The sequence below is a fragment of the Gigantopelta aegis genome, chromosome 4 (genome assembly GCF_016097555.1).
Source record: "Gigantopelta aegis isolate Gae_Host chromosome 4, Gae_host_genome, whole genome shotgun sequence".
NCBI classification, from domain to species: Eukaryota; Metazoa; Mollusca; class Gastropoda; order Neomphalida; family Peltospiridae; genus Gigantopelta; species Gigantopelta aegis.
In genome coordinates this window covers 117,621,359-117,646,146 of record NC_054702.1, presented here as the reverse complement: position 1 = coordinate 117,646,146, position 24,788 = coordinate 117,621,359, and the positions used below count along the sequence as shown (strand labels likewise).

Genomic DNA, 24,788 nt, shown 5'->3' with positions numbered 1-24,788 from the left:
TATTTTATAGTATACATGAAGTGGTTATTGGATAAGATTTTTGGTTGAATCTCGTGGTAATCTTAATTTTTGAGATACCCCCCCTCCTCCAAATATAGAATACATGATGAGCATTGGAAATGCTCTTGCCCTACAAATGGTATACAAATTTATTTTATAATGTAAAATTAATCACAAATCTAATTTTCTAAAGTTTCTATCCTAAGCATGACTGAATTATGCCCCATCCCCAAAATGTATATCAAAACTAAAGTAAACTTTTGAGTAAAAATAAACAGATTGACAATACTCAATGTATTGGACATACAGAAAGGTTTTATTAAACAAAAAACTTTATATATATATATATAAACAAATGGTTAACAATTATAAGTCATGTCTGGTCATAAATAACACTGAATAACACGCAGACAACCAACATCTTTTAAGCTATTGTATAAACACGACATGACATGCACAGTTGATATATTACACAAACCAGATTCTAACAGTTTGTACATTACAAACAAATCACAGTATCGTGGACAACTGACACAAAACCTTGTGGACAGATATAAGCAATAAATTATTTATAATTTAGCTAAAATGCAATCTCCTCCACATTGAAATGTGGTAAGACTGACGTACATGTAAAACAGTTTATGTTACACATTGAAATCTGGTAAGACTGACATACATGTAAAATATTTCACAACTCCTGTTCCAAGTTTTTGACTTCAAACCCAGAAATCATTAACCAGTCTGTGAACTTTATTTTATCTTACAAATGGGAACAGGAAAACCATGGAAAGTATTCAGATGAAAGAAAAAGACGTTTTATTTAACGATACATTTTATTTACAGTTATATGGCCACACACGTATTGAGAGAGGAAACCCGCTGTCGCCACTTCATGGGCTACTCTTTCTGATTAGGGATCTTTTATATGCACCATCCCACAGACGGGGGTATTGAGATGAAAGTATTTCTCCAAACTCTAATTAACTAATGTCTGCACATTTTACATTTTGTGGGAAACCATGGTAGAATGGAATTTCAATGAATGACGGATGTACAAAGTACAAAGTGAAATAAAATGTTATTTGAGAAAGTTGTCTACTAGTTCATCATGAAACAATTCACGGAAGAAAAGACTGATATACAAAGTGAAAACAATGTAATTCGAGTAACAAGTCATCCCCAAGTCTCATCTTCAATTCTAATGTCTAACATTTTAGACATGATGGGAAATCACAGTGGAATGAACTTGAATCATTGTAAAAGGACGTAGGTACAAAACGAAACACATTATTCGGGAAGAAAGTCTTCTCCCAATTCTTCATCTCCAAACTCATCGTGATGCGGATCTCGTTTTGCTGCTGCGGTTCTAGGTCGTTCCATCTGGGGCCCAAGGGGATCGTAGTATGATGCATCTGTAAGATATCAATTTATAACGCCTTGTGACTGCATTGTTAAACAATATCTTAACAGCTGACTGATCAATGTGGTGCTATGTAACATCATTAAGCAGCATTTGATTAAGCCAGTTTAAATTACATTGATTAAAGCAAGATCAAAGAATAAGCTAAATATCTTGACTCTAGGAGTAATTGTGATATGGCCTTTTCAAGTGCCCAAGTAAACCAGATCAACGACGACTACTTGTATGCAAGTTACTGCAAAATGAAGAAAACTTAAGTGTTTTCTCTTTTATTAATACTTATCCTGACCTCTTTGGCATTTCCCCCATTTTCACCTTACAGTTCGAACATTCAACAGCAGAATGGCTATGAAATCTTCCGATGTACACCTTCCTAGTTCCGGTCACGTGACCTCAACTTCCTTCTTTCACCTGAGTGGCGCCCAGGTATCGACGGAAGCGGGGAGGTTGGGTGGGCTTATCAGGAGGTCAGGATAAGTATTAATAAAAGAGGAAGCACTTAAAGTTTTCTTCATTTCTTTATACTCTATCCTGACCTTGACCGTAGCAGAATTCGTCAGTAATGAGGTGGGATCCGCAATACCAGGTGCCAACACCCATACTGGAACGGTTCTGACACATTGGAAGATTCAAGCCATTCAAAGACAAAAAAACCAAGCAAAAGGATGCCCGGCTCAGTAACCATGAAAACAATGTTATCTTGAATATGAGTGATGGTTAGCATCCATTAGAACAGAGAACTAGAAAACTCCCAAGACATTAGTATAAACGACTGATGGAGTGTAGTTCAAAAGTGCCGTAACAATTGGCCAGAAACGACTGTGCGGTAACAGCTAATGTTAATGGAACTGCATGAACACAACAAACCAATGCAGCAACGTAGTTAGTGTGAGAGCATGTAAAAAGTGTGATAAAAGTTAGTCAGAAACGACTGTGCTGTGCGTTAACAGCTAACGTTAATCAAACAATGCCCGAACACAACATACCAGTGCAGCAACGTAGTTAGTGTGAGAGCATGTAAAAAGTGTGATAAAAGTTAGTCAGAAACGATTGTGCTGTGCGTTAACAGCTAACGTTAATCAAACAATGCCCGAACACAACATACCAGTGCAGCAACGTAGTTAGTGTGAGAGCATGTAAAAAGTGTGATAAAAGTTAGCCAGAAATGACTGTGCGGAAAAGCTAAGGTTAACTGAACCATGCATGAACACAAACACGTCCGAACCGTGTAGAGTGAAGGAGAAAGAAGGAAGCTGAGGTCACGTGACCGAAACTAGGAAGGTGTACATTGGAAAATGTCGTAGCATTTGGCTGTTGAATGTTCGGACTGTTAAGTGGAAAAGGGGGGAAATGCCAAGGTCAGAGGTCAGGCTAGAGTATAAAGAAAACACTTCATATTCAGTGCTGAGCCAGTTGTTTTATAGCAGATTTTGGTGAAGAGAACTGTACATCTTTCATTTACTGCCAGTTTTACATACAGATAATAAAAATAGGTCCTTTTACATTTAAAGTGGGGTTAACATATAACATACACAAATGCACATTGGAGAAAAGAGTAACTGCTACAATCACATGTATGATGCACGTTTGTGTTGTGTTTTAAAACAGAAACATTCAGACCGATCTGTTTAAGACTGACCAATTTCTTGTGTTTTACTCGTCTGGTATGGTGCTTGCTCTTCATTTTCATCAAATGTTGGCCGCTTCCTAACCGCGGCTGTTCTCTGACCCTTGCCGCTAAACGACCGTGTGGCACCAGCACTTCCCTCGCGGTCTGAAAAAAAATGCCAGTATGTATTACGCCATCTGCTTGTACCATTCAGTATTTTAGTATCACTCTCAAGCTAGAGGGAAATACACAACAAATATATCACTGGTTATTTACCAGTGGCATGGAGCCATACACTTTTACAGATTTCTAGTAACAACAACAGCAAACAATAACTGGAACCATTTGAAATTTTCACAAATTAACGAATAGAGTGGTAAAGAAGAGGTAGCCATTAAACTGCAAACACAGGTAACAGTTTTTAGTATTTTTATTAACAATTGTATGGGACTGAAGGCTCTGAATGTAAAACTTCTGTTCTGCCATCACACCTCCATTTAACTGTATGTACTGTATAAACAGAAGGAACGTGTACACACCACTCCCAGCACTTCCATCACACCTCCATTTAACTGTATGTACTGTATAAACAGAAGGAATGTGTACACACCACTCCCAGCACTTCCATCACACCTCCATTTAACTGTATGTACTGTATAAACAGAAGGAACGTGTACACACCACTCCCAGCACTTCCATCACACCTCTATTTACCTGTATGTACTGTATATTTAGTGACTATATAAACAGAAGGAACGTGTACACACAACTCCCAGCACTTCCATCACACCTCTATTTACCTGTAATTTAGTGACTATATAAACAGAAGGAACGTGTACACACCACTCCCAGCACTTCCATCACACCTCTATTTACCTGTATGTACTGTATATTTAGTGACTATATAAACAGAAGGAACGTGTACACACAACTCCCAGCACTTCCATCACACCTCTATTTACCTGTAATTTAGTGACTATATAAACAGAAGGAACGTGTACACACCACTCCCAGCACTTCCATCACACCTCCATTTAACTGTATGTACTGTATAAACAGAAGGAATGTGTACACACCACTCCCAGCACTTCCATCACACCTCCATTTAACTGTATGTACTGTATAAACAGAAGGAATGTGTACACACCACTCCCAGCACTTCCATCACACCTCTATTTAACTGTATGTACTGTATAAACAGAAGGAACGTGTACACACCACTCCCAGCACTTCCATCACACCTCTATTTACCTGTAATTTAGTGACTATATAAACAGAAGGAACGTGTACACACCACTCCCAGCACTTCCATCACATCTCTATTTACCTGTAATTTAGTGACTATATAAACAGAAGGAACGTGTACACACCACTCCCAGCACTTCCATCACACCTCTATTTACCTGTAATTTAGTGACTATATAAACAGAAGGAACGTGTACACACCACTCCCAGTACTTCCATCACACCTCTATTTACCTGTATATTTAGTGACTATATAAACAGAAGGAACGTGTACACACCACTCCCAGCACTTCCATCACACCTCTATTTACCTGTAATTTAGTGACTATATAAATGAAGGAACGTGTACACACCACTCCCAGCACTTCCATCACACCTCTATTTACCTGTAATTTAGTGACTATATAAACAGAAGAAACGTGTACACACCACTCCCAGCACTTCCATCACACCTCTATTTACCTGTATGTACTGTATATTTAGTGACTATATAAATGAAGGAACGTGTACACACCACTCCCAGCACTTCCATCACACCTCTATTTACTTGTAATTTAGTGACTATATAAACAGAAGGAACGTGTACACACCACTCCCAGCACTTCCATCACACCTCTATTTACCTGTAATTTAGTGACTATATAAATGAAGGAACGTGTACACACCACTCCCAGCACTTCCATCACACCTCTATTTACCTGTAATTTAGTGACTATATAAACAGAAGGAACGTGTACACACCACTCCCAGCACTTCCATCACACCTCTATTTACCTGTATGTACTGTATATTTGGTGACTATACTGAAGGCCAAAAGAAACTTTACCATAGTTTTAAATCAGTTTGGTGTAAAAACAACAAAAGATAGTCGCATGAGGTAAAATATATTGACTAGATCAATATGTCAACATTAGCATAACTAAAAATGAGTGTCATTCAGCATCTGATAATGACGTCACATTTTCCCAAAGCGAGGTGGTGTACACAAATCGAGCTTTCAACTTCATGGACGACATGCAAAGCATACAGACAATCACTCAATTCCAATAACAAGTCACATTAATAGCGTGTGTGACCACCCCTTGCCCCAATACAAGCAATAATTCTCCGATGCATAGAAAAAATCAGTCGTCTGATGAGGTCACATGGGACACGTTGCCATTCTTCTTGAAGGGCCTGGATCAGTTCCTGTTGGTTGGCTGGAGGGTGTGGTCGTTGTCGAACACGGCGATCCAAAACATCCCAGAGGTGTTCTATGGGGGACATGTCTGGGGAGCGTGCAGGCCACGGCAATACGTTTACATTGTTGGCTCTAAGGAAGTTCTGTACGATTCTGGCTGAATGAGGTTTGGCGTTGTCTTGCTGAAAAATGACACCACGTGGCTGCCATTGGAGAAATGGTATTGCAGTTGGACGAAGAATGTCATCCCTGTAACGTCGAGCTGTCAAGTTTCCGTGAACGATGACCAATGGTGTCCTTTCCTGTGCACAGATACCTCCCCACACCATGACACTCCCTCCACCATATGGCACGACCTCCTGAACGCAACAAGCCGCCACTCGTTCTCCCCTACGGCGGTACACACGCTGTCTTCCATCAACTTTGAACAAACAGAACTGGCTTTCATCAGTGAAAAGAACCCGCAGCCAATCACGTCGCTGCCAATGTCGTACAGTTCTAGCCCATGTCAATCTCAAACGACGATGTTGTGGTGTCAGTAAGTGTCCTCTATATGGTCTGTAAGCCTTATTCCATGAGTCCTGAGTCGCCTGGCCACTGTCTGTCTACTAACCCTGTGACCTAAGGCATTCATTGCTGATGACGTCACTGTCAGGAAGTGATTTCGTAGATGCAAGGTACGCAAGTACCGGTCATCACGGGACGAAGTCACCCTGGGTTGCCTGTTCTTGGCCTGTCTGATGTCTGCCCTGTTTGCCTGTAGCGTTGCATCAAGTTTGTAACAGTAAAACGGGAACAACCGAAGGTTCTGGTGATGTGGGCATGAGTGGCTCCCATCTGTATCATACCCAGGGCTCTCACGCGTTGTTCTGGTGTCAGTCGTGGCATTCCTATGGTGGGTTTTTTTTATCTGTGTGTATGTCTGACATGCCGTCTAAACCGTTTTAATACCCTTATTGCACATGCAATTGCTGTTGTTCATAGTGCATGAGTTTTTCACTTTTCTGTGTATCCCACCCAAAACGTGCAGTGGGCGGGTATAATTTTCTGCATACATTATTGTTGTGTTTGGGCTATGTGTTTTGGATTGAGTTACTTTTTAAAAACAATAAAAATTTTCTTAAATTCCAAATTGAAAATGGTAAAGTTTCTTTTGGCCTTCAGTATATATAAATGAAGGAACGTGTACACACCACTCCCAGCACTTCCATCACACCTCTATTTACCTGTATATTTAGTGACTATATAAACAGAAGGAATGTGTACACACCACTCCCAGCACTTCCATCACACCTCTATTTACCTGTATATTTAGTGACTATATAAACAGAAGGAACGTGTACACACCACTCTCAGCACTTCCATCACACCTCCATTTACCTGTATATTTAGTGACTATATAAACAGAAGGAACGTGTACACACCACTCCCAGCACTTCCATCACACCTCAATTTACCTGTATATTTAGTGACTATATAAATGAAGGAACGTGTACACACCACTCCCAGCACTTCCATCACACCTCTATTTACCTGTAATTTAGTGACTATATAAACAGAAGGAACGTGTACACACCACTCTCAGCACTTCCATCACATCTCTATTTACCTGTATATTATATAAACAGAAGGAACGTGTACACACCACTCTCAGCACTTCCATCACACCTCTATTTACCTGTATATTTAGTGACTATATAAACAGAAGGAACGTGTACACACCACTCTCAGCACTTCCATCACACCTTTATTTACCTGTATGTACTGTATATTTAGTGACTATATAAACAGAAGGAACGTGTACACACCACTCCCAGCACTTCCATCACATCTCTATTTACCTGTATATTTAGTGACTATATAAATGAAGGAACGTGTACACACCACTCCCAGCACTTCCATCACACCTCTATTTACCTGTATGTACTGTATATTTAGTGACTATATAAACAGAAGGAACATGTACACACCACTCCCAGCACTTCCATCACACCTCTATTTACCTGTATGTACTGTATATTTAGTGACTATATAAACAGAAGGAACGTGTACACACCACTCCCAGCACTTCCATCACACCTCTGTTTACCTGTATGTACTGTACATTTAGTGACTATATAAATGAAGGAACGTGTACACACCACTCCCAGCACTTCCATCACACCTCTATTTACCTGTATATTTAGTGACTATATAAACAGAAGGAATGTGTACACACCACTCCCAGCACTTCCATCACACCTCCATTTAACTGTATGTACTGTATAAACAGAAGGAATGTGTACACACCACTCCCAGCACTTCCATCACACCTCTATTTACCTGTAATTTAGTGACTATATAAACAGAAGGAACGTGTACACACCACTCCCAGTACTTCCATCACATCTCTATTTACCTGTATATTTAGTGACTATATAAACAGAAGGAATGTGTACACACCACTCCCAGCACTTCCATCACACCTCCATTTAACTGTATGTACTGTATAAACAGAAGGAACGTGTACACACCACTCCCAGCACTTCCATCACACCTCTATTTACCTGTATATTTAGTGACTATATAAATGAAGGAACGTGTACACACCACTCCCAGCACTTCCATCACATCTCTATATACCTGTATATTTAGTGACTATATAAATGAAGGAACGTGTACACACCACTCCCAGCACTTCCATCACACCTCTATTTACCTGTAATTTAGTGACTATATAAACAGAAGGAACGTGTACACACCACTCCCAGTACTTCCATCACACCTCTATTTACCTGTATGTACTGTATATTTAGTGACTATATAAATGAAGGAACGTGTACACACCACTCCCAGCACTTCCATCACACCTCTATTTACCTGTAATTTAGTGACTATATAAACAGAAGGAACGTGTACACACCACTCCCAGCACACCTCTATTTACCTGTATGTACTGTATATTTAGTGACTATATAAATGAAGGAACGTGTACACACCACTCCCAGCACTTCCATCACACCTCTATTTACCTGTAATTTAGTGACTATATAAACAGAAGGAACGTGTACACACCACTCCCAGCACTTCCATCACACCTCTATTTACCTGTATGTACTGTATATTTAGTGACTATATAAACAGAAGGAACGTGTACACACCATTCCCAGCACTTCCATCACACCTCTGTTTACCTGTATGTACTGTATATTTAGTGACTATATAAATGAAGGAATGTGTACACACCACTCCCAGCACTTCCATCACACCTCCATTTAACTGTATGTACTGTATAAACAGAAGGAATGTGTACACACCACTCCCAGCACTTCCATCACACCTCTATTTACCTGTAATTTAGTGACTATATAAACAGAAGGAACGTGTACACACCACTCCCAGTACTTCCATCACACCTCTATTTACCTGTATGTACTGTATATTTAGTGACTATATAAATGAAGGAACGTGTACACACCACTCCCAGCACTTCCATCACACCTCTATTTCCCTGTAATTTAGTGACTATATAAACAGAAGGAACGTGTACACACCACTCCCAGCACTTCCATCACACCTCTATTTACCTGTATGTACTGTATATTTAGTGACTATATAAATGAAGGAACGTGTACACACCACTCCCAGCACTTCCATCACACCTCTATTTACCTGTAATTTAGTGACTATATAAACAGAAGGAACGTGTACACACCACTCCCAGTACTTCCATCACATCTCTATTTACCTGTATATTTAGTGACTATATAAACAGAAGGAATGTGTACACACCACTCCCAGCACTTCCATCACACCTCCATTTAACTGTATGTACTGTATAAACAGAAGGAATGTGTACACACCACTCCCAGCACTTCCATCACACCTCTATTTACCTGTAATTTAGTGACTATATAAACAGAAGGAACGTGTACACACCACTCCCAGTACTTCCATCACACCTCTATTTACCTGTATGTACTGTATATTTAGTGACTATATAAATGAAGGAACGTGTACACACCACTCCCAGCACTTCCATCACACCTCTATTTCCCTGTAATTTAGTGACTATATAAACAGAAGGAACGTGTACACACCACTCCCAGCACTTCCATCACACCTCTATTTACCTGTATGTACTGTATATTTAGTGACTATATAAATGAAGGAACGTGTACACACCACTCCCAGCACTTCCATCACACCTCTATTTACCTGTAATTTAGTGACTATATAAACAGAAGGAACGTGTACACACCACTCCCAGCACTTCCATCACACCTCTATTTACCTGTATGTACTGTATATTTAGTGACTATATAAACAGAAGGAACGTGTACACACCACTCCCAGCACTTCCATCACACCTCTGTTTACCTGTATGTACTGTATATTTAGTGACTATATAAATGAAGGAACGTGTACACACCACACCCAGCACTTCCATCACACCTCTATTTACCTGTATATTTAGTGACTATATAAACAGAAGGAATGTGTACACACCACTCCCAGCACTTCCATCACACCTCCATTTAACTGTATGTACTGTATAAACAGAAGGAACGTGTACACACCACTCCCAGCACTTCCATCACACCTCTATTTACCTGTAATTTAGTGACTATATAAACAGAAGGAACGTGTACACACCACTCCCAGTACTTCCATCACACCTCTATTTACCTGTATGTACTGTATATTTAGTGACTATATAAATGAAGGAACGTGTACACACCACTCCCAGCACTTCCATCACACCTCTATTTACCTGTAATTTAGTGACTATATAAACAGAAGGAACGTGTACACACCACTCCCAGCACTTCCATCACACCTCTATTTACCTGTAGGTACTGTATATTTAGTGACTATATAAATGAAGGAACGTGTACACACCACTCCCAGCACTTCCATCACACCTCTATTTACCTGTAATTTAGTGACTATATAAACAGAAGGAACGTGTACACACCACTCCCAGTACTTCCATCACACCTCTATTTACCTGTATGTACTGTATATTTAGTGACTATATAAATGAAGGAACGTGTACACACCACTCCCAGCACTTCCATCACACCTCTATTTCCCTGTAATTTAGTGACTATATAAACAGAAGGAACGTGTACACACCACTCCCAGCACTTCCATCACACCTCTATTTACCTGTATGTACTGTATATTTAGTGACTATATAAATGAAGGAACGTGTACACACCACTCCCAGCACTTCCATCACACCTCTATTTACCTGTAATTTAGTGACTATATAAACAGAAGGAACGTGTACACACCACTCCCAGTACTTCCATCACATCTCTATTTACCTGTATATTTAGTGACTATATAAACAGAAGGAATGTGTACACACCACTCCCAGCACTTCCATCACACCTCCATTTAACTGTATGTACTGTATAAACAGAAGGAATGTGTACACACCACTCCCAGCACTTCCATCACACCTCTATTTACCTGTAATTTAGTGACTATATAAACAGAAGGAACGTGTACACACCACTCCCAGTACTTCCATCACACCTCTATTTACCTGTATGTACTGTATATTTAGTGACTATATAAATGAAGGAACGTGTACACACCACTCCCAGCACTTCCATCACACCTCTATTTCCCTGTAATTTAGTGACTATATAAACAGAAGGAACGTGTACACACCACTCCCAGCACTTCCATCACACCTCTATTTACCTGTATGTACTGTATATTTAGTGACTATATAAATGAAGGAACGTGTACACACCACTCCCAGCACTTCCATCACACCTCTATTTACCTGTAATTTAGTGACTATATAAACAGAAGGAACGTGTACACACCACTCCCAGCACTTCCATCACACCTCTATTTACCTGTATGTACTGTATATTTAGTGACTATATAAACAGAAGGAACGTGTACACACCACTCCCAGCACTTCCATCACACCTCTGTTTACCTGTATGTACTGTATATTTAGTGACTATATAAATGAAGGAACGTGTACACACCACTCCCAGCACTTCCATCACACCTCTATTTACCTGTATATTTAGTGACTATATAAACAGAAGGAATGTGTACACACCACTCCCAGCACTTCCATCACACCTCCATTTAACTGTATGTACTGTATAAACAGAAGGAACGTGTACACACCACTCCCAGCACTTCCATCACACCTCTATTTACCTGTAATTTAGTGACTATATAAACAGAAGGAACGTGTACACACCACTCCCAGTACTTCCATCACACCTCTATTTACCTGTATGTACTGTATATTTAGTGACTATATAAATGAAGGAACGTGTACACACCACTCCCAGCACTTCCATCACACCTCTATTTACCTGTAATTTAGTGACTATATAAACAGAAGGAACGTGTACACACCACTCCCAGCACTTCCATCACACCTCTATTTACCTGTAGGTACTGTATATTTAGTGACTATATAAATGAAGGAACGTGTACACACCACTCCCAGCACTTCCATCACACCTCTATTTACCTGTAATTTAGTGACTATATAAACAGAAGGAACGTGTACACACCACTCCCAGCACTTCCATCACACCTCTATTTACCTGTATGTACTGTATATTTAGTGACTATATAAACAGAAGGAACGTGTACACACCACTCCCAGCACTTCCATCACACCTCTGTTTACCTGTATGTACTGTATATTTAGTGACTATATAAATGAAGGAACGTGTACACACCACTCCCAGCACTTCCATCACACCTCTATTTACCTGTATATTTAGTGACTATATAAACAGAAGGAATGTGTACACACCACTCCCAGCACTTCCATCACACCTCCATTTAACTGTATGTACTGTATAAACAGAAGGAATGTGTACACACCACTCCCAGCACTTCCATCACACCTCTATTTACCTGTATATTTAGTGACTATATAAATGAAGGAATGTGTACACACCACTCCCAGCACTTCTATCACACCTCTATTTACCTGTATGTACTGTATATTTAGTGACTATATAAACAGAAGGAATGTGTACACACCACTCCCAGCACTTCCATCACACCTCTATTTACCTGTATGTACTGTATATTTAGTGACTATATAAACAGAAAGAACGTGTACACACCACTCCCAGCACTTCCATCACGCCTTCGACCACTGCCTCGTCTTGTTCCACTTGTTGCTCGCTGAAACAAACATCAGCAAAGAATTAATAACTGGGAATCCATCTTGAGTCTAAACAAATCCTTTAAAGAGAGACCTTTAACTAATATATTGTAAAAGTGCTATATTCATGTTAATAATACCAATCCTTATTGGCAACAGAGGTACAAATTATTAATGTTCATAATACCAATCATTATTAGCAGTAAAAATTTGGAAATAAGCCATCTCCGATGCAAAATCTGGAAATAAGCCATCTCCGATGCAAAATTTGGAAATAAGCCATCTCCGATGCAAAATTTCAAAGCAGTATTATTATTATTGAACTATTATGAGACAAATTTAAAAATGAAAGTGTGTACCAATATATAATAGGATTTGAAATAAATGTTTTATACAAAATAATTGAATTACTCAAAACAGAACAAAGATACCAAATAGAACAATGAATTTTCAGTAAGTTTATCTTATATCAAATAATGTCACCTGTCATATAACCCTGACATGAAATGGAAACTTAAAATATTGCAAACATATCAAACCTGGTCTCGAAGTTCTTTGGCTTTTTCTGCCTTTTTCAGTTTGGTTGCATATTCCTGAGCATCTTTCATCCCCAGATCTGTACACAGTCGAACAAGGAACTTGAGACCTGTTAGTTCACGTAAAGAGGTGATCAGTGTTAACTGTCAATATACAATACTGTTAACTGTCAACATACAATACTGCCCACTGTCAACATACGATACTGTCCACTGTCAACATACAGGACTGTCTACTGTCAACATACAGGACTGTTCACTGTCAACATACGATACTGTCAACACATGGTACTGTCCAATGTCAACATACAATACTGTCAACTGTCAACATACAATACTGTCAACTGTCAACATATCATACTGTCCACTGTCAACATACGGTACTGTCCACTGTCAACATATGACACTGTCCACTGTCAACATATGGTACTGTCCACTGTCAACATACTGTACTGTCCACTATCAACATACGATACTGTCCACTGTCAACATATGGTACTGTCAACTGTCAACACACAATACTGTTAACTGTCAACATACAACACTGTTACTATACAGACTGACTAAAGCATCAAAAATAAAAAATGGTATGACGTTAACAGAATCTGTAACAGGTAATTACTCAGGAATACAACTTTACAGATGCATTTATCTATGCTTGTTACGCTGTCCAAAAATAACATGTTTACAGACTGTATCTTACATTCAACATTATCTAGGAACTTGTGATGTACGCTGGTTACAATGTACAAAACTAACTTGTTTACTATATCTTACATTCGACGTTGTCGGGAAACTTGCGATGTATGCTGGTTACAATGTACAAAACTAACTTGTTTACTGTATCTTGCATTCAACATTTTCTAGAAACTTGCGATGAATGCTGATTACAATGTACAAAGCTAACTTGTTTACAGACTGTATCTTACATTCGAAGTTGTCGGGAAACTTGCGATGAATGCTGATTACAATGTACAAAGCTAACTTGTTTACAGACTGTATCTTACATTTGACGTTTTCTAAGAACTTTTCAATGAATGCTGGTTACAATGTACAAAGCTAACTTGTTTACAGACTGTATCTTACATTCGACGTTGTCGGGAAACTTGCGATGAATGCCCTTGTATGTTTCTAGTGCCTGCTGGTAGTTTCCACTTCGTCTGTAACAACTTGCGATCATCAAATGCCATTTTACCTCATTGGGTCTGAAATAACAACAACATACATAAAGAACTCTGATTCTGTTTTGGCAGTTAAACAGATTGTAATATATATGAAACAAATCACAATACATTTATGTAATCATGTTCTTCTATCTATTTTAAGCAATATATCACTGTATATACCAGTATCTATTTTAAACAACTAACACATTTTGGTATTTCTTAAGTTCAAGGGTGATAACTGCCAAACATGGCCACACAAACCTGGATTTGTAACTATATGATAAAGCTATACACACAATTCAGCTATATATCTTGAGGTATTCTGAAAAAAACTATATGTGGGACAGATGGACTGACAGACAGACAGACAGACAGACTACATATTTAGTATTAATGTAGTTATATATCAGTATCTATTTTGAATAAATGTTACAAAAAATATTATAATATTATGCACTATGTAGTCATATGTCGGTATCTGTTTTAATGAAAAAAGTATATATCTGTGTACAGTCATAAGTTGATATTTACTTGAAATAAATATTTTAACAAACCACGAGTTGGAGAATTCTGTAAACTGCGAGTACATCATAAAAAGTAATAAAACTGCACTCTGTTACAAGTGGGTAAGTGATGATTAGGTACTCACTGAACAATGGAGGCTCTCTCGAAGTAGTGGATTGCCTTCTCACAGAACTGGGAGTCGATGTAGTACGCACCAAGCCACTCTATCACAGGAATGTTGGACGGATAATATCTGTACGACTGTAGAAAACAGCACAACATCTTTACTATTACCACAGTACTCATTCATACACACTGACAGCTAGCTTTGTCTTATGACTGGAGAAAACAACACAACATCTTTACTACTACCACAGTACTCACTCATACACACTGACAGCTAGCTTTGTCTTATGACTGGAGAAAACAGCACAACATCTTTACTACTACCACAGTACTCACTCATACACACCGACAGCTAGCTTTGTCTTAAGACTGGAGAAAACAGCACAACATCTTTACTACTACCACAGTACTCACTCATACACACCGACAGCTAGCTTTGTCTTAAGACTGGAGAAAACAGCACAACATCTTTACTACTACCACAGTACTCACTCATACACTCTGACAGCTAGCTTTGTCTTAAGACTGGAGAAAACAGCACAACATCTTTACTACTACCACAGTACTCACTCATACACTCCGACAGCTAGCTTTGTCTTAAGACTGGAGAAAACAGCACAACATCTTTACTACTACCACAGTACTCACTCATACACACTGACAGCTAGCTTTGTCTTATGACTGGAGAAAACAACACAACATCTTTACTACTACCACAGTACTCACTCATACACACTGACAGCTAGCTTTGTCTTATGACTGTAGAAAACAGCACAACATCTTTACTACTACCACAGTACTCACTCATACACACTGACAGCTAGCTTTGTCTTATGACTGGAGAAAACAGCACAACATCTTTACTACTACCACAGTACTCACTCATACACACTGACTGCTAGCTTTGTCTTATGACTGGAGAAAACAGCACAACATCTTTACTACTACCACAGTACTCACTCATACACACTGACAGCTAGCTTTGTCTTATGACTGGAGAAAACAGCACAACATCTTTACTACTACCACAGTACTCATTCATACATACTGACAGGCTGAATTAAAAAAATACAACAGCCCAAATCTGGATAACAACATTTATTCATACAAGCATTACTACCATACAGCTATATAGGGTTGCAAATAAATCACTGCGCATTTTTACATGTATTACATCTAATTGTGAAGGTAGAATATCGAAATACATGGTAAAAAGGTGTCTGGTTAGCACATTTTGCCCGAACATCTCTATAATTTTTTTTACCCAAATTTGAGATTTTGCTTCAGCACTGGGTGGGTGGATGGGGCAGTTGTCCCCCTGCCCCATCTCATACACTTATGATCACATGCCTGTGTATCTGGTAAACGATTCTGATGTCTTTGAACCAGTACATCCAAATAAAATTATACTGGTAAGTTATATTAGTATTATTATTTATTTAATTAGTAAATGTACATTGCTTCATTAAATTCTTACTATATTGCATATGCATTACTCTATTATCTCCTGTAAACAACACCTATTTACTGCAATATATGTTGTCACATGTTCCTCATAAGCATTGTGCAATGGCTTGAAGGTAATAAAGTTCTATTTTATTCTATAATAGAATATTTTACACATAGCCAGTTTTGTGTTGTTAATGTATACCTTGTAGCTGAATATATAAAAGATGAGTGACTTACTCACATCGTAGTAGTACTGGAATGTGGTACTGAATATATAAAACATGGGTGAGTTACTCACATCATAGTAGTATTGGAATGTGGTACTGAATACATAAAACACGGGTGAGTTACTCACATTGTAGTAGTACTGGAATGTGGTACTGAATACATAAAACATGGGTGAGTTACTCACAGCGTAGTAGTACTGGAATCTGGTACTGAATACGTAAAACACGGGTGAGTTACTCACATTGTAGTAGTACGTGGTACTGAATACCATAAAACACGGGTGAGTTACTCACAGCATATTAGTACTGGAATCTGGTACTGAATACGTAAAACACGGGTGAGTTACTCACATTGTAGTAGTACTGGAATTTGGTACTGAATACATAAAACATGGGTGAGTTACTCACAGCGTAGTAGTACTGGAATGTGGTACTGAATATATAAAACATGGGTGAGTTACTCACATCATAGTAGTATTGGAATGTGGTACTGAATACATAAAACACGGGTGAGTTACTCACATTGTAGTAGTACTGGAATGTGGTACTGAATACATAAAACATGGGTGAGTTACTCACAGCGTAGTAGTACTGGAATCTGGTACTGAATACGTAAAACACGGGTGAGTTACTCACATTGTAGTAGTACGTGGTACTGAATACCATAAAACATGGGTGAGTTACTCACAGCATATTAGTACTGGAATCTGGTACTGAATATGTAAAACACGGGTGAGTTACTCACATTGTAGTAGTACTGGAATTTGGTACTGAATACATAAAACATGGGTGAGTTACTCACAGCGTAGTAGTACTGGAATCTGGTACTGAATACGTAAAACATGGGTGAGTTACTCACAGCGTAGTAGTACTGGAATCTGGTACTGAATACGTAAAACATTGGTGAGTTACTCACATCGTAGTTGTACTGGAATGTGATACTGAATATGTAAAACATGGGTGAGTTACTCACAGCGTAGTAGTACTGGAATGTGGGACTGAATATGTAAAAGACAGGTGAGTTACTCACATCGTAGTAGTACTGGAATGCCTGTGATTTGTCACCTTCGTTGTCGTACAGTTCTCCCATCCTGGCCAAAATACTCGAGTCGGACGACACCACACCAATCAGCTGCATGAACCTGGAATATAGCATCACATATCATGGCACCAACCATCTCAACATCTTAGTTAATGAATCATGGAAACAACCATCAACAACATCTTAGTTAATGAATCATGGAGCCAACCATCTCAACATCTTAGTTAATGAATCATGGAGCCAACCATCTCAACATCTTAGTTAATGAATCATGAAGCCAACCATCAACAACATCTTAGTTAATGAATCATGGAGCCAAACATCTTAGTTAATGAATCATGGAGCCAACCATCTCAACATCTTAGTTAATGAATCATGGAGCCAACTTAGTTAATGAATCATGTAGCCAACCTTCTCAACATCTTAGTTCATGAATCATAGAAACAACTATTGTCAACATCTAAGTTGATGAATCACAGAAACAACTATTGTCAACATCTTAGTTAATGAATCATGGAGCCAACCATCTCAACATCTTAGTTAATGAATCATGGAGCCAACCATCTCAACATCTTAGTTAATGAATCATGGAGCCAAACATCTCAACATCTTAGTTAATAAATCATGGAGCCAACCATCTCAACATCTTAGTTAATGAATCATGGAGTCAACCATCTCAACATCTTAGTTAATGAATCATGGAGCCAACCATCAACAACATCTTAGTTAATAAATCATAGAAACAACTATTGTCAACATCTAAGTTGATGAATCACAGAAACAACTATTGTCAACATCTAAGTTGATGAATCAGAGAAACAACTATTGTTAACATCTTAGTTAATGAATCATGGAGCCAACCATCTCAACATCTTAGTTAATAAATCATAGAAACAACTATTGTCAACATCTAAGTTGATGAATCACAGAAACAACTACTGTCAACATCTTAGTTAATGAATCATGGAGCTAGGAGAACATCTTTGTTAATGAATTAACCATAGTCAACATAGAACTACATCTAGAGATTGTAAGTCATTCGATGTCAACACACATAACACCTACTAGAGTGGAATCCTATAAATCGTGAACTGTGAACATGACAGCACTCACCATTCTGTAGCTTGGTTGGAATCTTCAAGGTGATCATAACTTAGTACAGTTAAGGACAAAACAATTTGTTGAAAAACTGACAACATAAGCCTAAAGCTGAAACATACATCTATGTATTAGATCTAAAATGCTTTAAATTTTAATTTTATATAAAAGTCATTGTGATATGAATTGTATTTGAAAAACAATATTCCAACAGAATGCCATAAATGAATATAAAGTAAAATTTGCTTTAATACCAACTGACTTTGAATACTGTTACACAAATGTATACAGCATAATTAACCAATATAAATCTACAAAAGCCTTGGAATATTACAAATGAGGTTAATGTTTTAGGTGTAAATGTAGAAAGTGGGTGATAATGAGTGCCTAGATAGGATACATGTCTGCTATTTGGTACATCACTTCGGGGCTGTTTCTGAGAATGGCGTGCAGTTTGTAGAAACAGTCTAGGGCATCCTCCAGGCGAGTCAGGCGCTTGTTAGACAGACCTGAAAATATATATCATCACACAATCAGGTTAATCTTAGTAGAACTAAAAAGCTATGAGGAATTACAGAGTATCTGTCCCGAATAAATTAATGTTGTAAAGCCAACCTCAGAATACAGAAAGTGGAGTAATAACAAGGGAATCTGTCACCATTGTTTTACCACGTCAATATTTAAATGTTTAGTGGTGGGATAAGGTTCACAATCGAAGCCATTGTTTTCATCTTAGCAGATGTTTTATTAGATTTGTTTTTGCTAAAATTTATTTTGTTATATTATAGATTTTATTGTTTATTAATGTATTTCATTTTGTGCATATGTAAACAAATATTAAACATAATTGAGAAGTGATCTGCACACTCAGAATAAAAAAAAATTATATAGTGCCTTTGATCTCTCAGCCCACGTGGGTAATAATACACTATATTAAAGTTTGTTTTGTTTAATGACACCACTAGAGCACATTGATTTATTAATCATTGGCTACTGGATGTCAAACATTTTGTAAGTTTGACATATGTCTTAGAGAGGACATTTTTTCATTAGTAGCAAGGGACCTTTTATATGTGCTATCTCACAGACAGAATGACACATACCACAGTCTTTGATATACCAGTCGTGGTGCACTGGCTGGAGCAAGAAATAGCCCAATGGACCCACCAACAGGGATCAATCCCAGATTGACCGCACATGAAGTGAACACTTTAAAACTGAGCTACATCCCACCCAACATACCCTGTGTACATAAAGTACCGTATATAGGACAAATTCGTGACATACCCTATATACACAATGTACCGTATATAGGACAAATTCATGACATACCCCATGTACACAATGTACCGTATATAGGACAAATTCATGACATACCCTATATACACAATGTACCGTATATAGGACAAATTCATGACATACCCCGTGTACACAATGTACCGCATATAGGACAAATTCATGACATACCCCGTGTACACAATGTACCGTACATAGGACAAATTCATGACATACCCCGTGTACACAATGTACCGTACATAGGACAAATTCATGACATACCCCGTGTACACAATGTACCGTACATAGGACAAATTCATGACATACCCCGTGTACACAATGTACCGTACATAGGACAAATTCATGACATACCCTATATACACAATGTACCGTATATAGGACACATTCATGACATACCCTATATACACAATGTATCGTATATAGGACAAATTCATGACATACCCCGTGTACACAATGTACCATATATAGGACAAATTCATGACATACCCTATATACACAATGTACCGTATATAGGACAAATTCATGACATACCCCGTGTACACAATGTACCGTACATAGGACAAATTCATGACATACCCCGTGTACACAATGTACCGTACATAGGACAAATTCATGACATACCCCGTGTACACAATGTACCGTACATAGGACAAATTTATGACATACCCCATGTACACATATATAGGACAAATTCATGACATACCCTGTGTACACTATGTACCGTACATAGGACAAATTCATGACATACCCAGTGTACACAATGTACCGTACATAGGACAAATTCATGACATACCCCGTGTACACAATGTACCGTACATAGGACAAATTCATGACATACCCCGTGTACACATATATAGGACAAATTCATGACATACCCTGTGTACACTATGTACCGTACATAGGACAAATTCATGACATACCCCGTGTACACAATGTACCGTACATAGGACAAATTCATGACATACCCCGTGTACACAATGTACCGTACATAGGACAAATTCATGACATACCCCGTGTACACAATGTACCGTACATAGGACAAATTCATGACATACCCCGTGTACACAATGTACCGTACATAGGACAAAGTCATGACATACCCCGTGTACACAATGTACCGTACACAGGACAAATTCATGACATACCCAGTGTACACAATGTACCGTATAGGACAAATTCATGACATACCCAGTGTACACAATGTACCGTATAGGACAAATTCATGACATACCCCATGTACACAATGTACCGTACATATGGCAAATTCATGACATACCCTATGTACACAATGTACCGTACATATGACAAATTCATGACATACCCTATGTACACAATGTACTGTACATGACAAATTCATGACATACCCCGTGTACACAATGTACCGTACATATGGCAAATTCATGACATACCCTATGTACACAATGTACCGTACATATGACAAATTCATGACATACCCTATGTACACAATGTACTGTACATATGCCAAATTCATGACATACCCCATGTACACAATGTACCGAACATATGCCAAATTCATGACATACCCTATATACACAATGTGCCAAATTCATGACAATTCACTTGAGTCTCGCTTATATCATGTGATTTTTGGCTACCGACTGAAAAAATGTTTTTATGATATCTTGTGACATATACAGTAATTTCACGATAGGTTAATATGTTTTTAATCAACAGTTCTTCAGCATATTAAACGAACCTAGGTTGTACAGTGCCTCTACACAAGATGAGTCGTTGGAAAGTGCTTCTTTGTAGAATTCCCGAGCTTTCTCAAAATCATGTCGAGCAAACAGGACATTGCCTTTATTAACTAAAGCTGAAAAACAGAGATTTGTTTATAAGTAGTACTTTGCTTGATAATCCACATTTCTAATTTAAACACAGCAAGTAACTACAGCTGACAAAAGGTAATGCATATTTTTGTGAAGCATGCCATCATTATCTATACTGAGCATGGTCCTGTGTTTGTCAACTACCAGTCTGTCCGAGATTATATAAAATATAAAGCTATCAGAAAAAACCCAGTCCGTCCGAGATATGAGCTTTATTGTAGTGACAAATCCAAATATTTGTAAAGTAGTGACGAGATAACAGAGGAGTTTGGTCATAGTGATAAATGCCTTACAAGTTGTACTGGTGATAAAACTGGCAAGTTTGACTGTAGAAAAAAAAGGACAGGTGAGTCTGACTGTAGAAAAGAAAGAAACAATGATTTTGACTGTAAAAAAGAAAGAAACAATGATTTTGACTGTAAAAAAGAAAGAACCAATGATTTTGACTGTAAAAAAAAGAAACAACCAATGATTTTGACTGTAAAAAAAGAAAGAATCAATGATTTTGACTGTAAAAAAGAAAGAATCAATGATTTTGACTGTAAAAAAGAAAGAAACAATGATTTTGACTGTAAAAAAAGAAAGAACCAATGATTTTGACTGTAAAAAAAAGAAACAACCAATGATTTTGACTGTAAAAAAAGAAAGAATCAATGATTTTGACTGTAAAAAAGAAAGAACCAATGATTTTGACTGTTGTAAAGAAAGAACCCATGATTTTGACTGTAGAAAAGAAAGAACCGATGAGTTTGACTGAAGTAAACAAACACTATTCACCTGCGGGATTGTAGCGATCGGCTGACATGGCAATCTCAGCATACTTGTCAGCTTGAGACATGTCTGTTTCCTGAATATAAATTATTCATTTTAGTATGACAAACTAAATTGAGTTTGGTGACCTTCACCTGAAAGTAGTTATTATTATTTTTTAATTAATGTGCATTTTAATATACATGTATTATACTGGTGTATTATTTAACAAATAATTTGTTGGGTTTTTTGTCTAAATTTAATTCTGAAAAAAGACTATTCATTTTGGTATTTTTAAAACATCTTATAAATTTGTTCAGTTTCTGTCTGACAAGTCTGTTAATATTTCCCGTTTAATTTCTTTCTCTTATTGTCTTTTAGTACAATTATCTTAAATATATGGGTATCAAAACTGTTTGAGTGAAATTACTGGCAATATTACTATGTATAATATATGTACATGTAGTACACTTGAGCCACTTACTTGCATAATGTATTACATACTGGTAAATATGTGAACATCACATCATGTTCAGAGTTATATTTACTACTGGAAGGAGAGAAATACTACCAGCAGTTGGAGGCAAATAGGAAGTTAGATAGTTTGTTCATATTTTTTACTTGATTGCACACTAAACTACAATCCAAACTTAAAATAAAAAGTTAAACTGTACATACAAAACACAATCTATGTGTTACATATTGAAGAGATTTTCTGAAAGAATGTTGGATAAAAGAAACAGACACACACACACACACAGAGACACACAACACACACACAGAGAGACACACACACAGACAAACACACACAGAGGATGGTTACAGAGTTAGTCTAACACCAATGTGTAGGAAGATCATGAAATCAATGTGCTAACTTTCAAACAAAAACATTACAAAATCTTGCATATAACAGAAGTATGTAGAAATGTCACACAATCTTTAAAATAGGTAAATAAAATATAAAGGTCACCTAAGATGAAATGTTGGTCAATGTAACAGGCAATTGGTGAGGAAGTGTCTTAAGTGGGGTGTGAACAAGATTTTGATTCTATTCATCTAAATAATCACAAAGTCAGTCAAAGTGACTACAAAAACTTGATTTTGTTTCAGGTAGGAAGCTCAACCTATACTGTATATCTACACCAAGCCACACCACCAAGCACATGTTAAGACCATTCCCATCTTACACAGAGTTAAACACTCTAACTGCTGTCAATCAGTGTGCCAAGGTCAGATTCTAACATAGATATAAAACCAGATATACATGTGAACATGCAGTTATACATATGAACATGCAGTTATCCATGTGAACATGCAGTTATCCATGTGAACATGCAGTTATACATATGAACATGCAGTTTTCCATGTGAACGTGCAGTTATACATATGAACATGTAGTTTTACATGTGAACATGCAGAAAACGAATAACCATGCCGAGATAACGGTTAGTAAACAACTACCAATAAATAAATACAACAAGTCCCTGCACCTCATCAGTAATACACATGGGTGTTTAGTGTGCTGGAAAGAATACGCGCTGGTATGTAGATAAGTTTCCAAATTACAATTTCAATCTATTATATAATATGTGGTTACATTTACATAATATTTTATATGATAAACAATTTTCATTCTAATACAGAATTATACAATATGATTGTTGAGCCGAAACAGTACTCTAATATCTACAGCCTTCATGTCATCAACAGTGGTCAATTTGTAGACCAGCCCGGAAGCCCAGTACTTGCAGAAATCAAGTGGACTCTAATATCTACAGCCTTCATGTCTTACAGTCTCCTACAATATTTCTCATGTTAATGTGTAATTAATATAATATATATTTTCAAAAAATCCAATACTGTTTTGAGTAAAAAGTCTAAATGCAGGATTCATAATAAAATGGCAAAAACCAATGACGATAATACAGAAGATTAACATACATCAAATATTCTTATGATGGTGTATATTAGTGGTAGATGGAAGGGCTTGCTGGATTAGTGTTTGGCTTCCTAAATATTCAAATACATTATTCTTATGCACCGAAATTTTCACCCAAAATAGTGCACTGATCAAGTTGTGTAAATCTGCTACCCCAAAGCAAACTATAATAAATAAACACTAGAAGAGAAGAAACATGTC

At 37.6% G+C, this 24,788-nt stretch overlaps 1 protein-coding gene across 3 annotated transcripts in view; it reads right to left on the bottom strand.

Annotated features, from left to right (window-relative positions):
• Positions 1-297: 297 nt before the first annotated feature.
• LOC121371896 (intraflagellar transport protein 88 homolog) overlaps positions 298-24,788 on the bottom strand; it is a 64,682-nt gene continuing 40,191 nt past the window's right edge. For all 3 annotated transcript variants that reach the window (XM_041498123.1, XM_041498124.1, XM_041498125.1), the window contains 11 exons: positions 22,676-22,745; positions 21,766-21,882; positions 19,153-19,261; positions 18,768-18,806; positions 17,643-17,754; positions 14,956-15,071; positions 14,227-14,345; positions 13,144-13,250; positions 12,564-12,624; positions 3,060-3,194; positions 298-1,412 (listed from right to left, as the gene is read on the bottom strand). In XM_041498123.1, the coding sequence (XP_041354057.1) occupies positions 1,288-1,412; positions 3,060-3,194; positions 12,564-12,624; positions 13,144-13,250; positions 14,227-14,345; positions 14,956-15,071; positions 17,643-17,754; positions 18,768-18,806; positions 19,153-19,261; positions 21,766-21,882; positions 22,676-22,745 (1,110 nt within the window). In that variant the 3' untranslated portion in view covers positions 298-1,287. The remainder of the gene's footprint in view (positions 1,413-3,059; positions 3,195-12,563; positions 12,625-13,143; positions 13,251-14,226; positions 14,346-14,955; positions 15,072-17,642; positions 17,755-18,767; positions 18,807-19,152; positions 19,262-21,765; positions 21,883-22,675; positions 22,746-24,788) is intronic.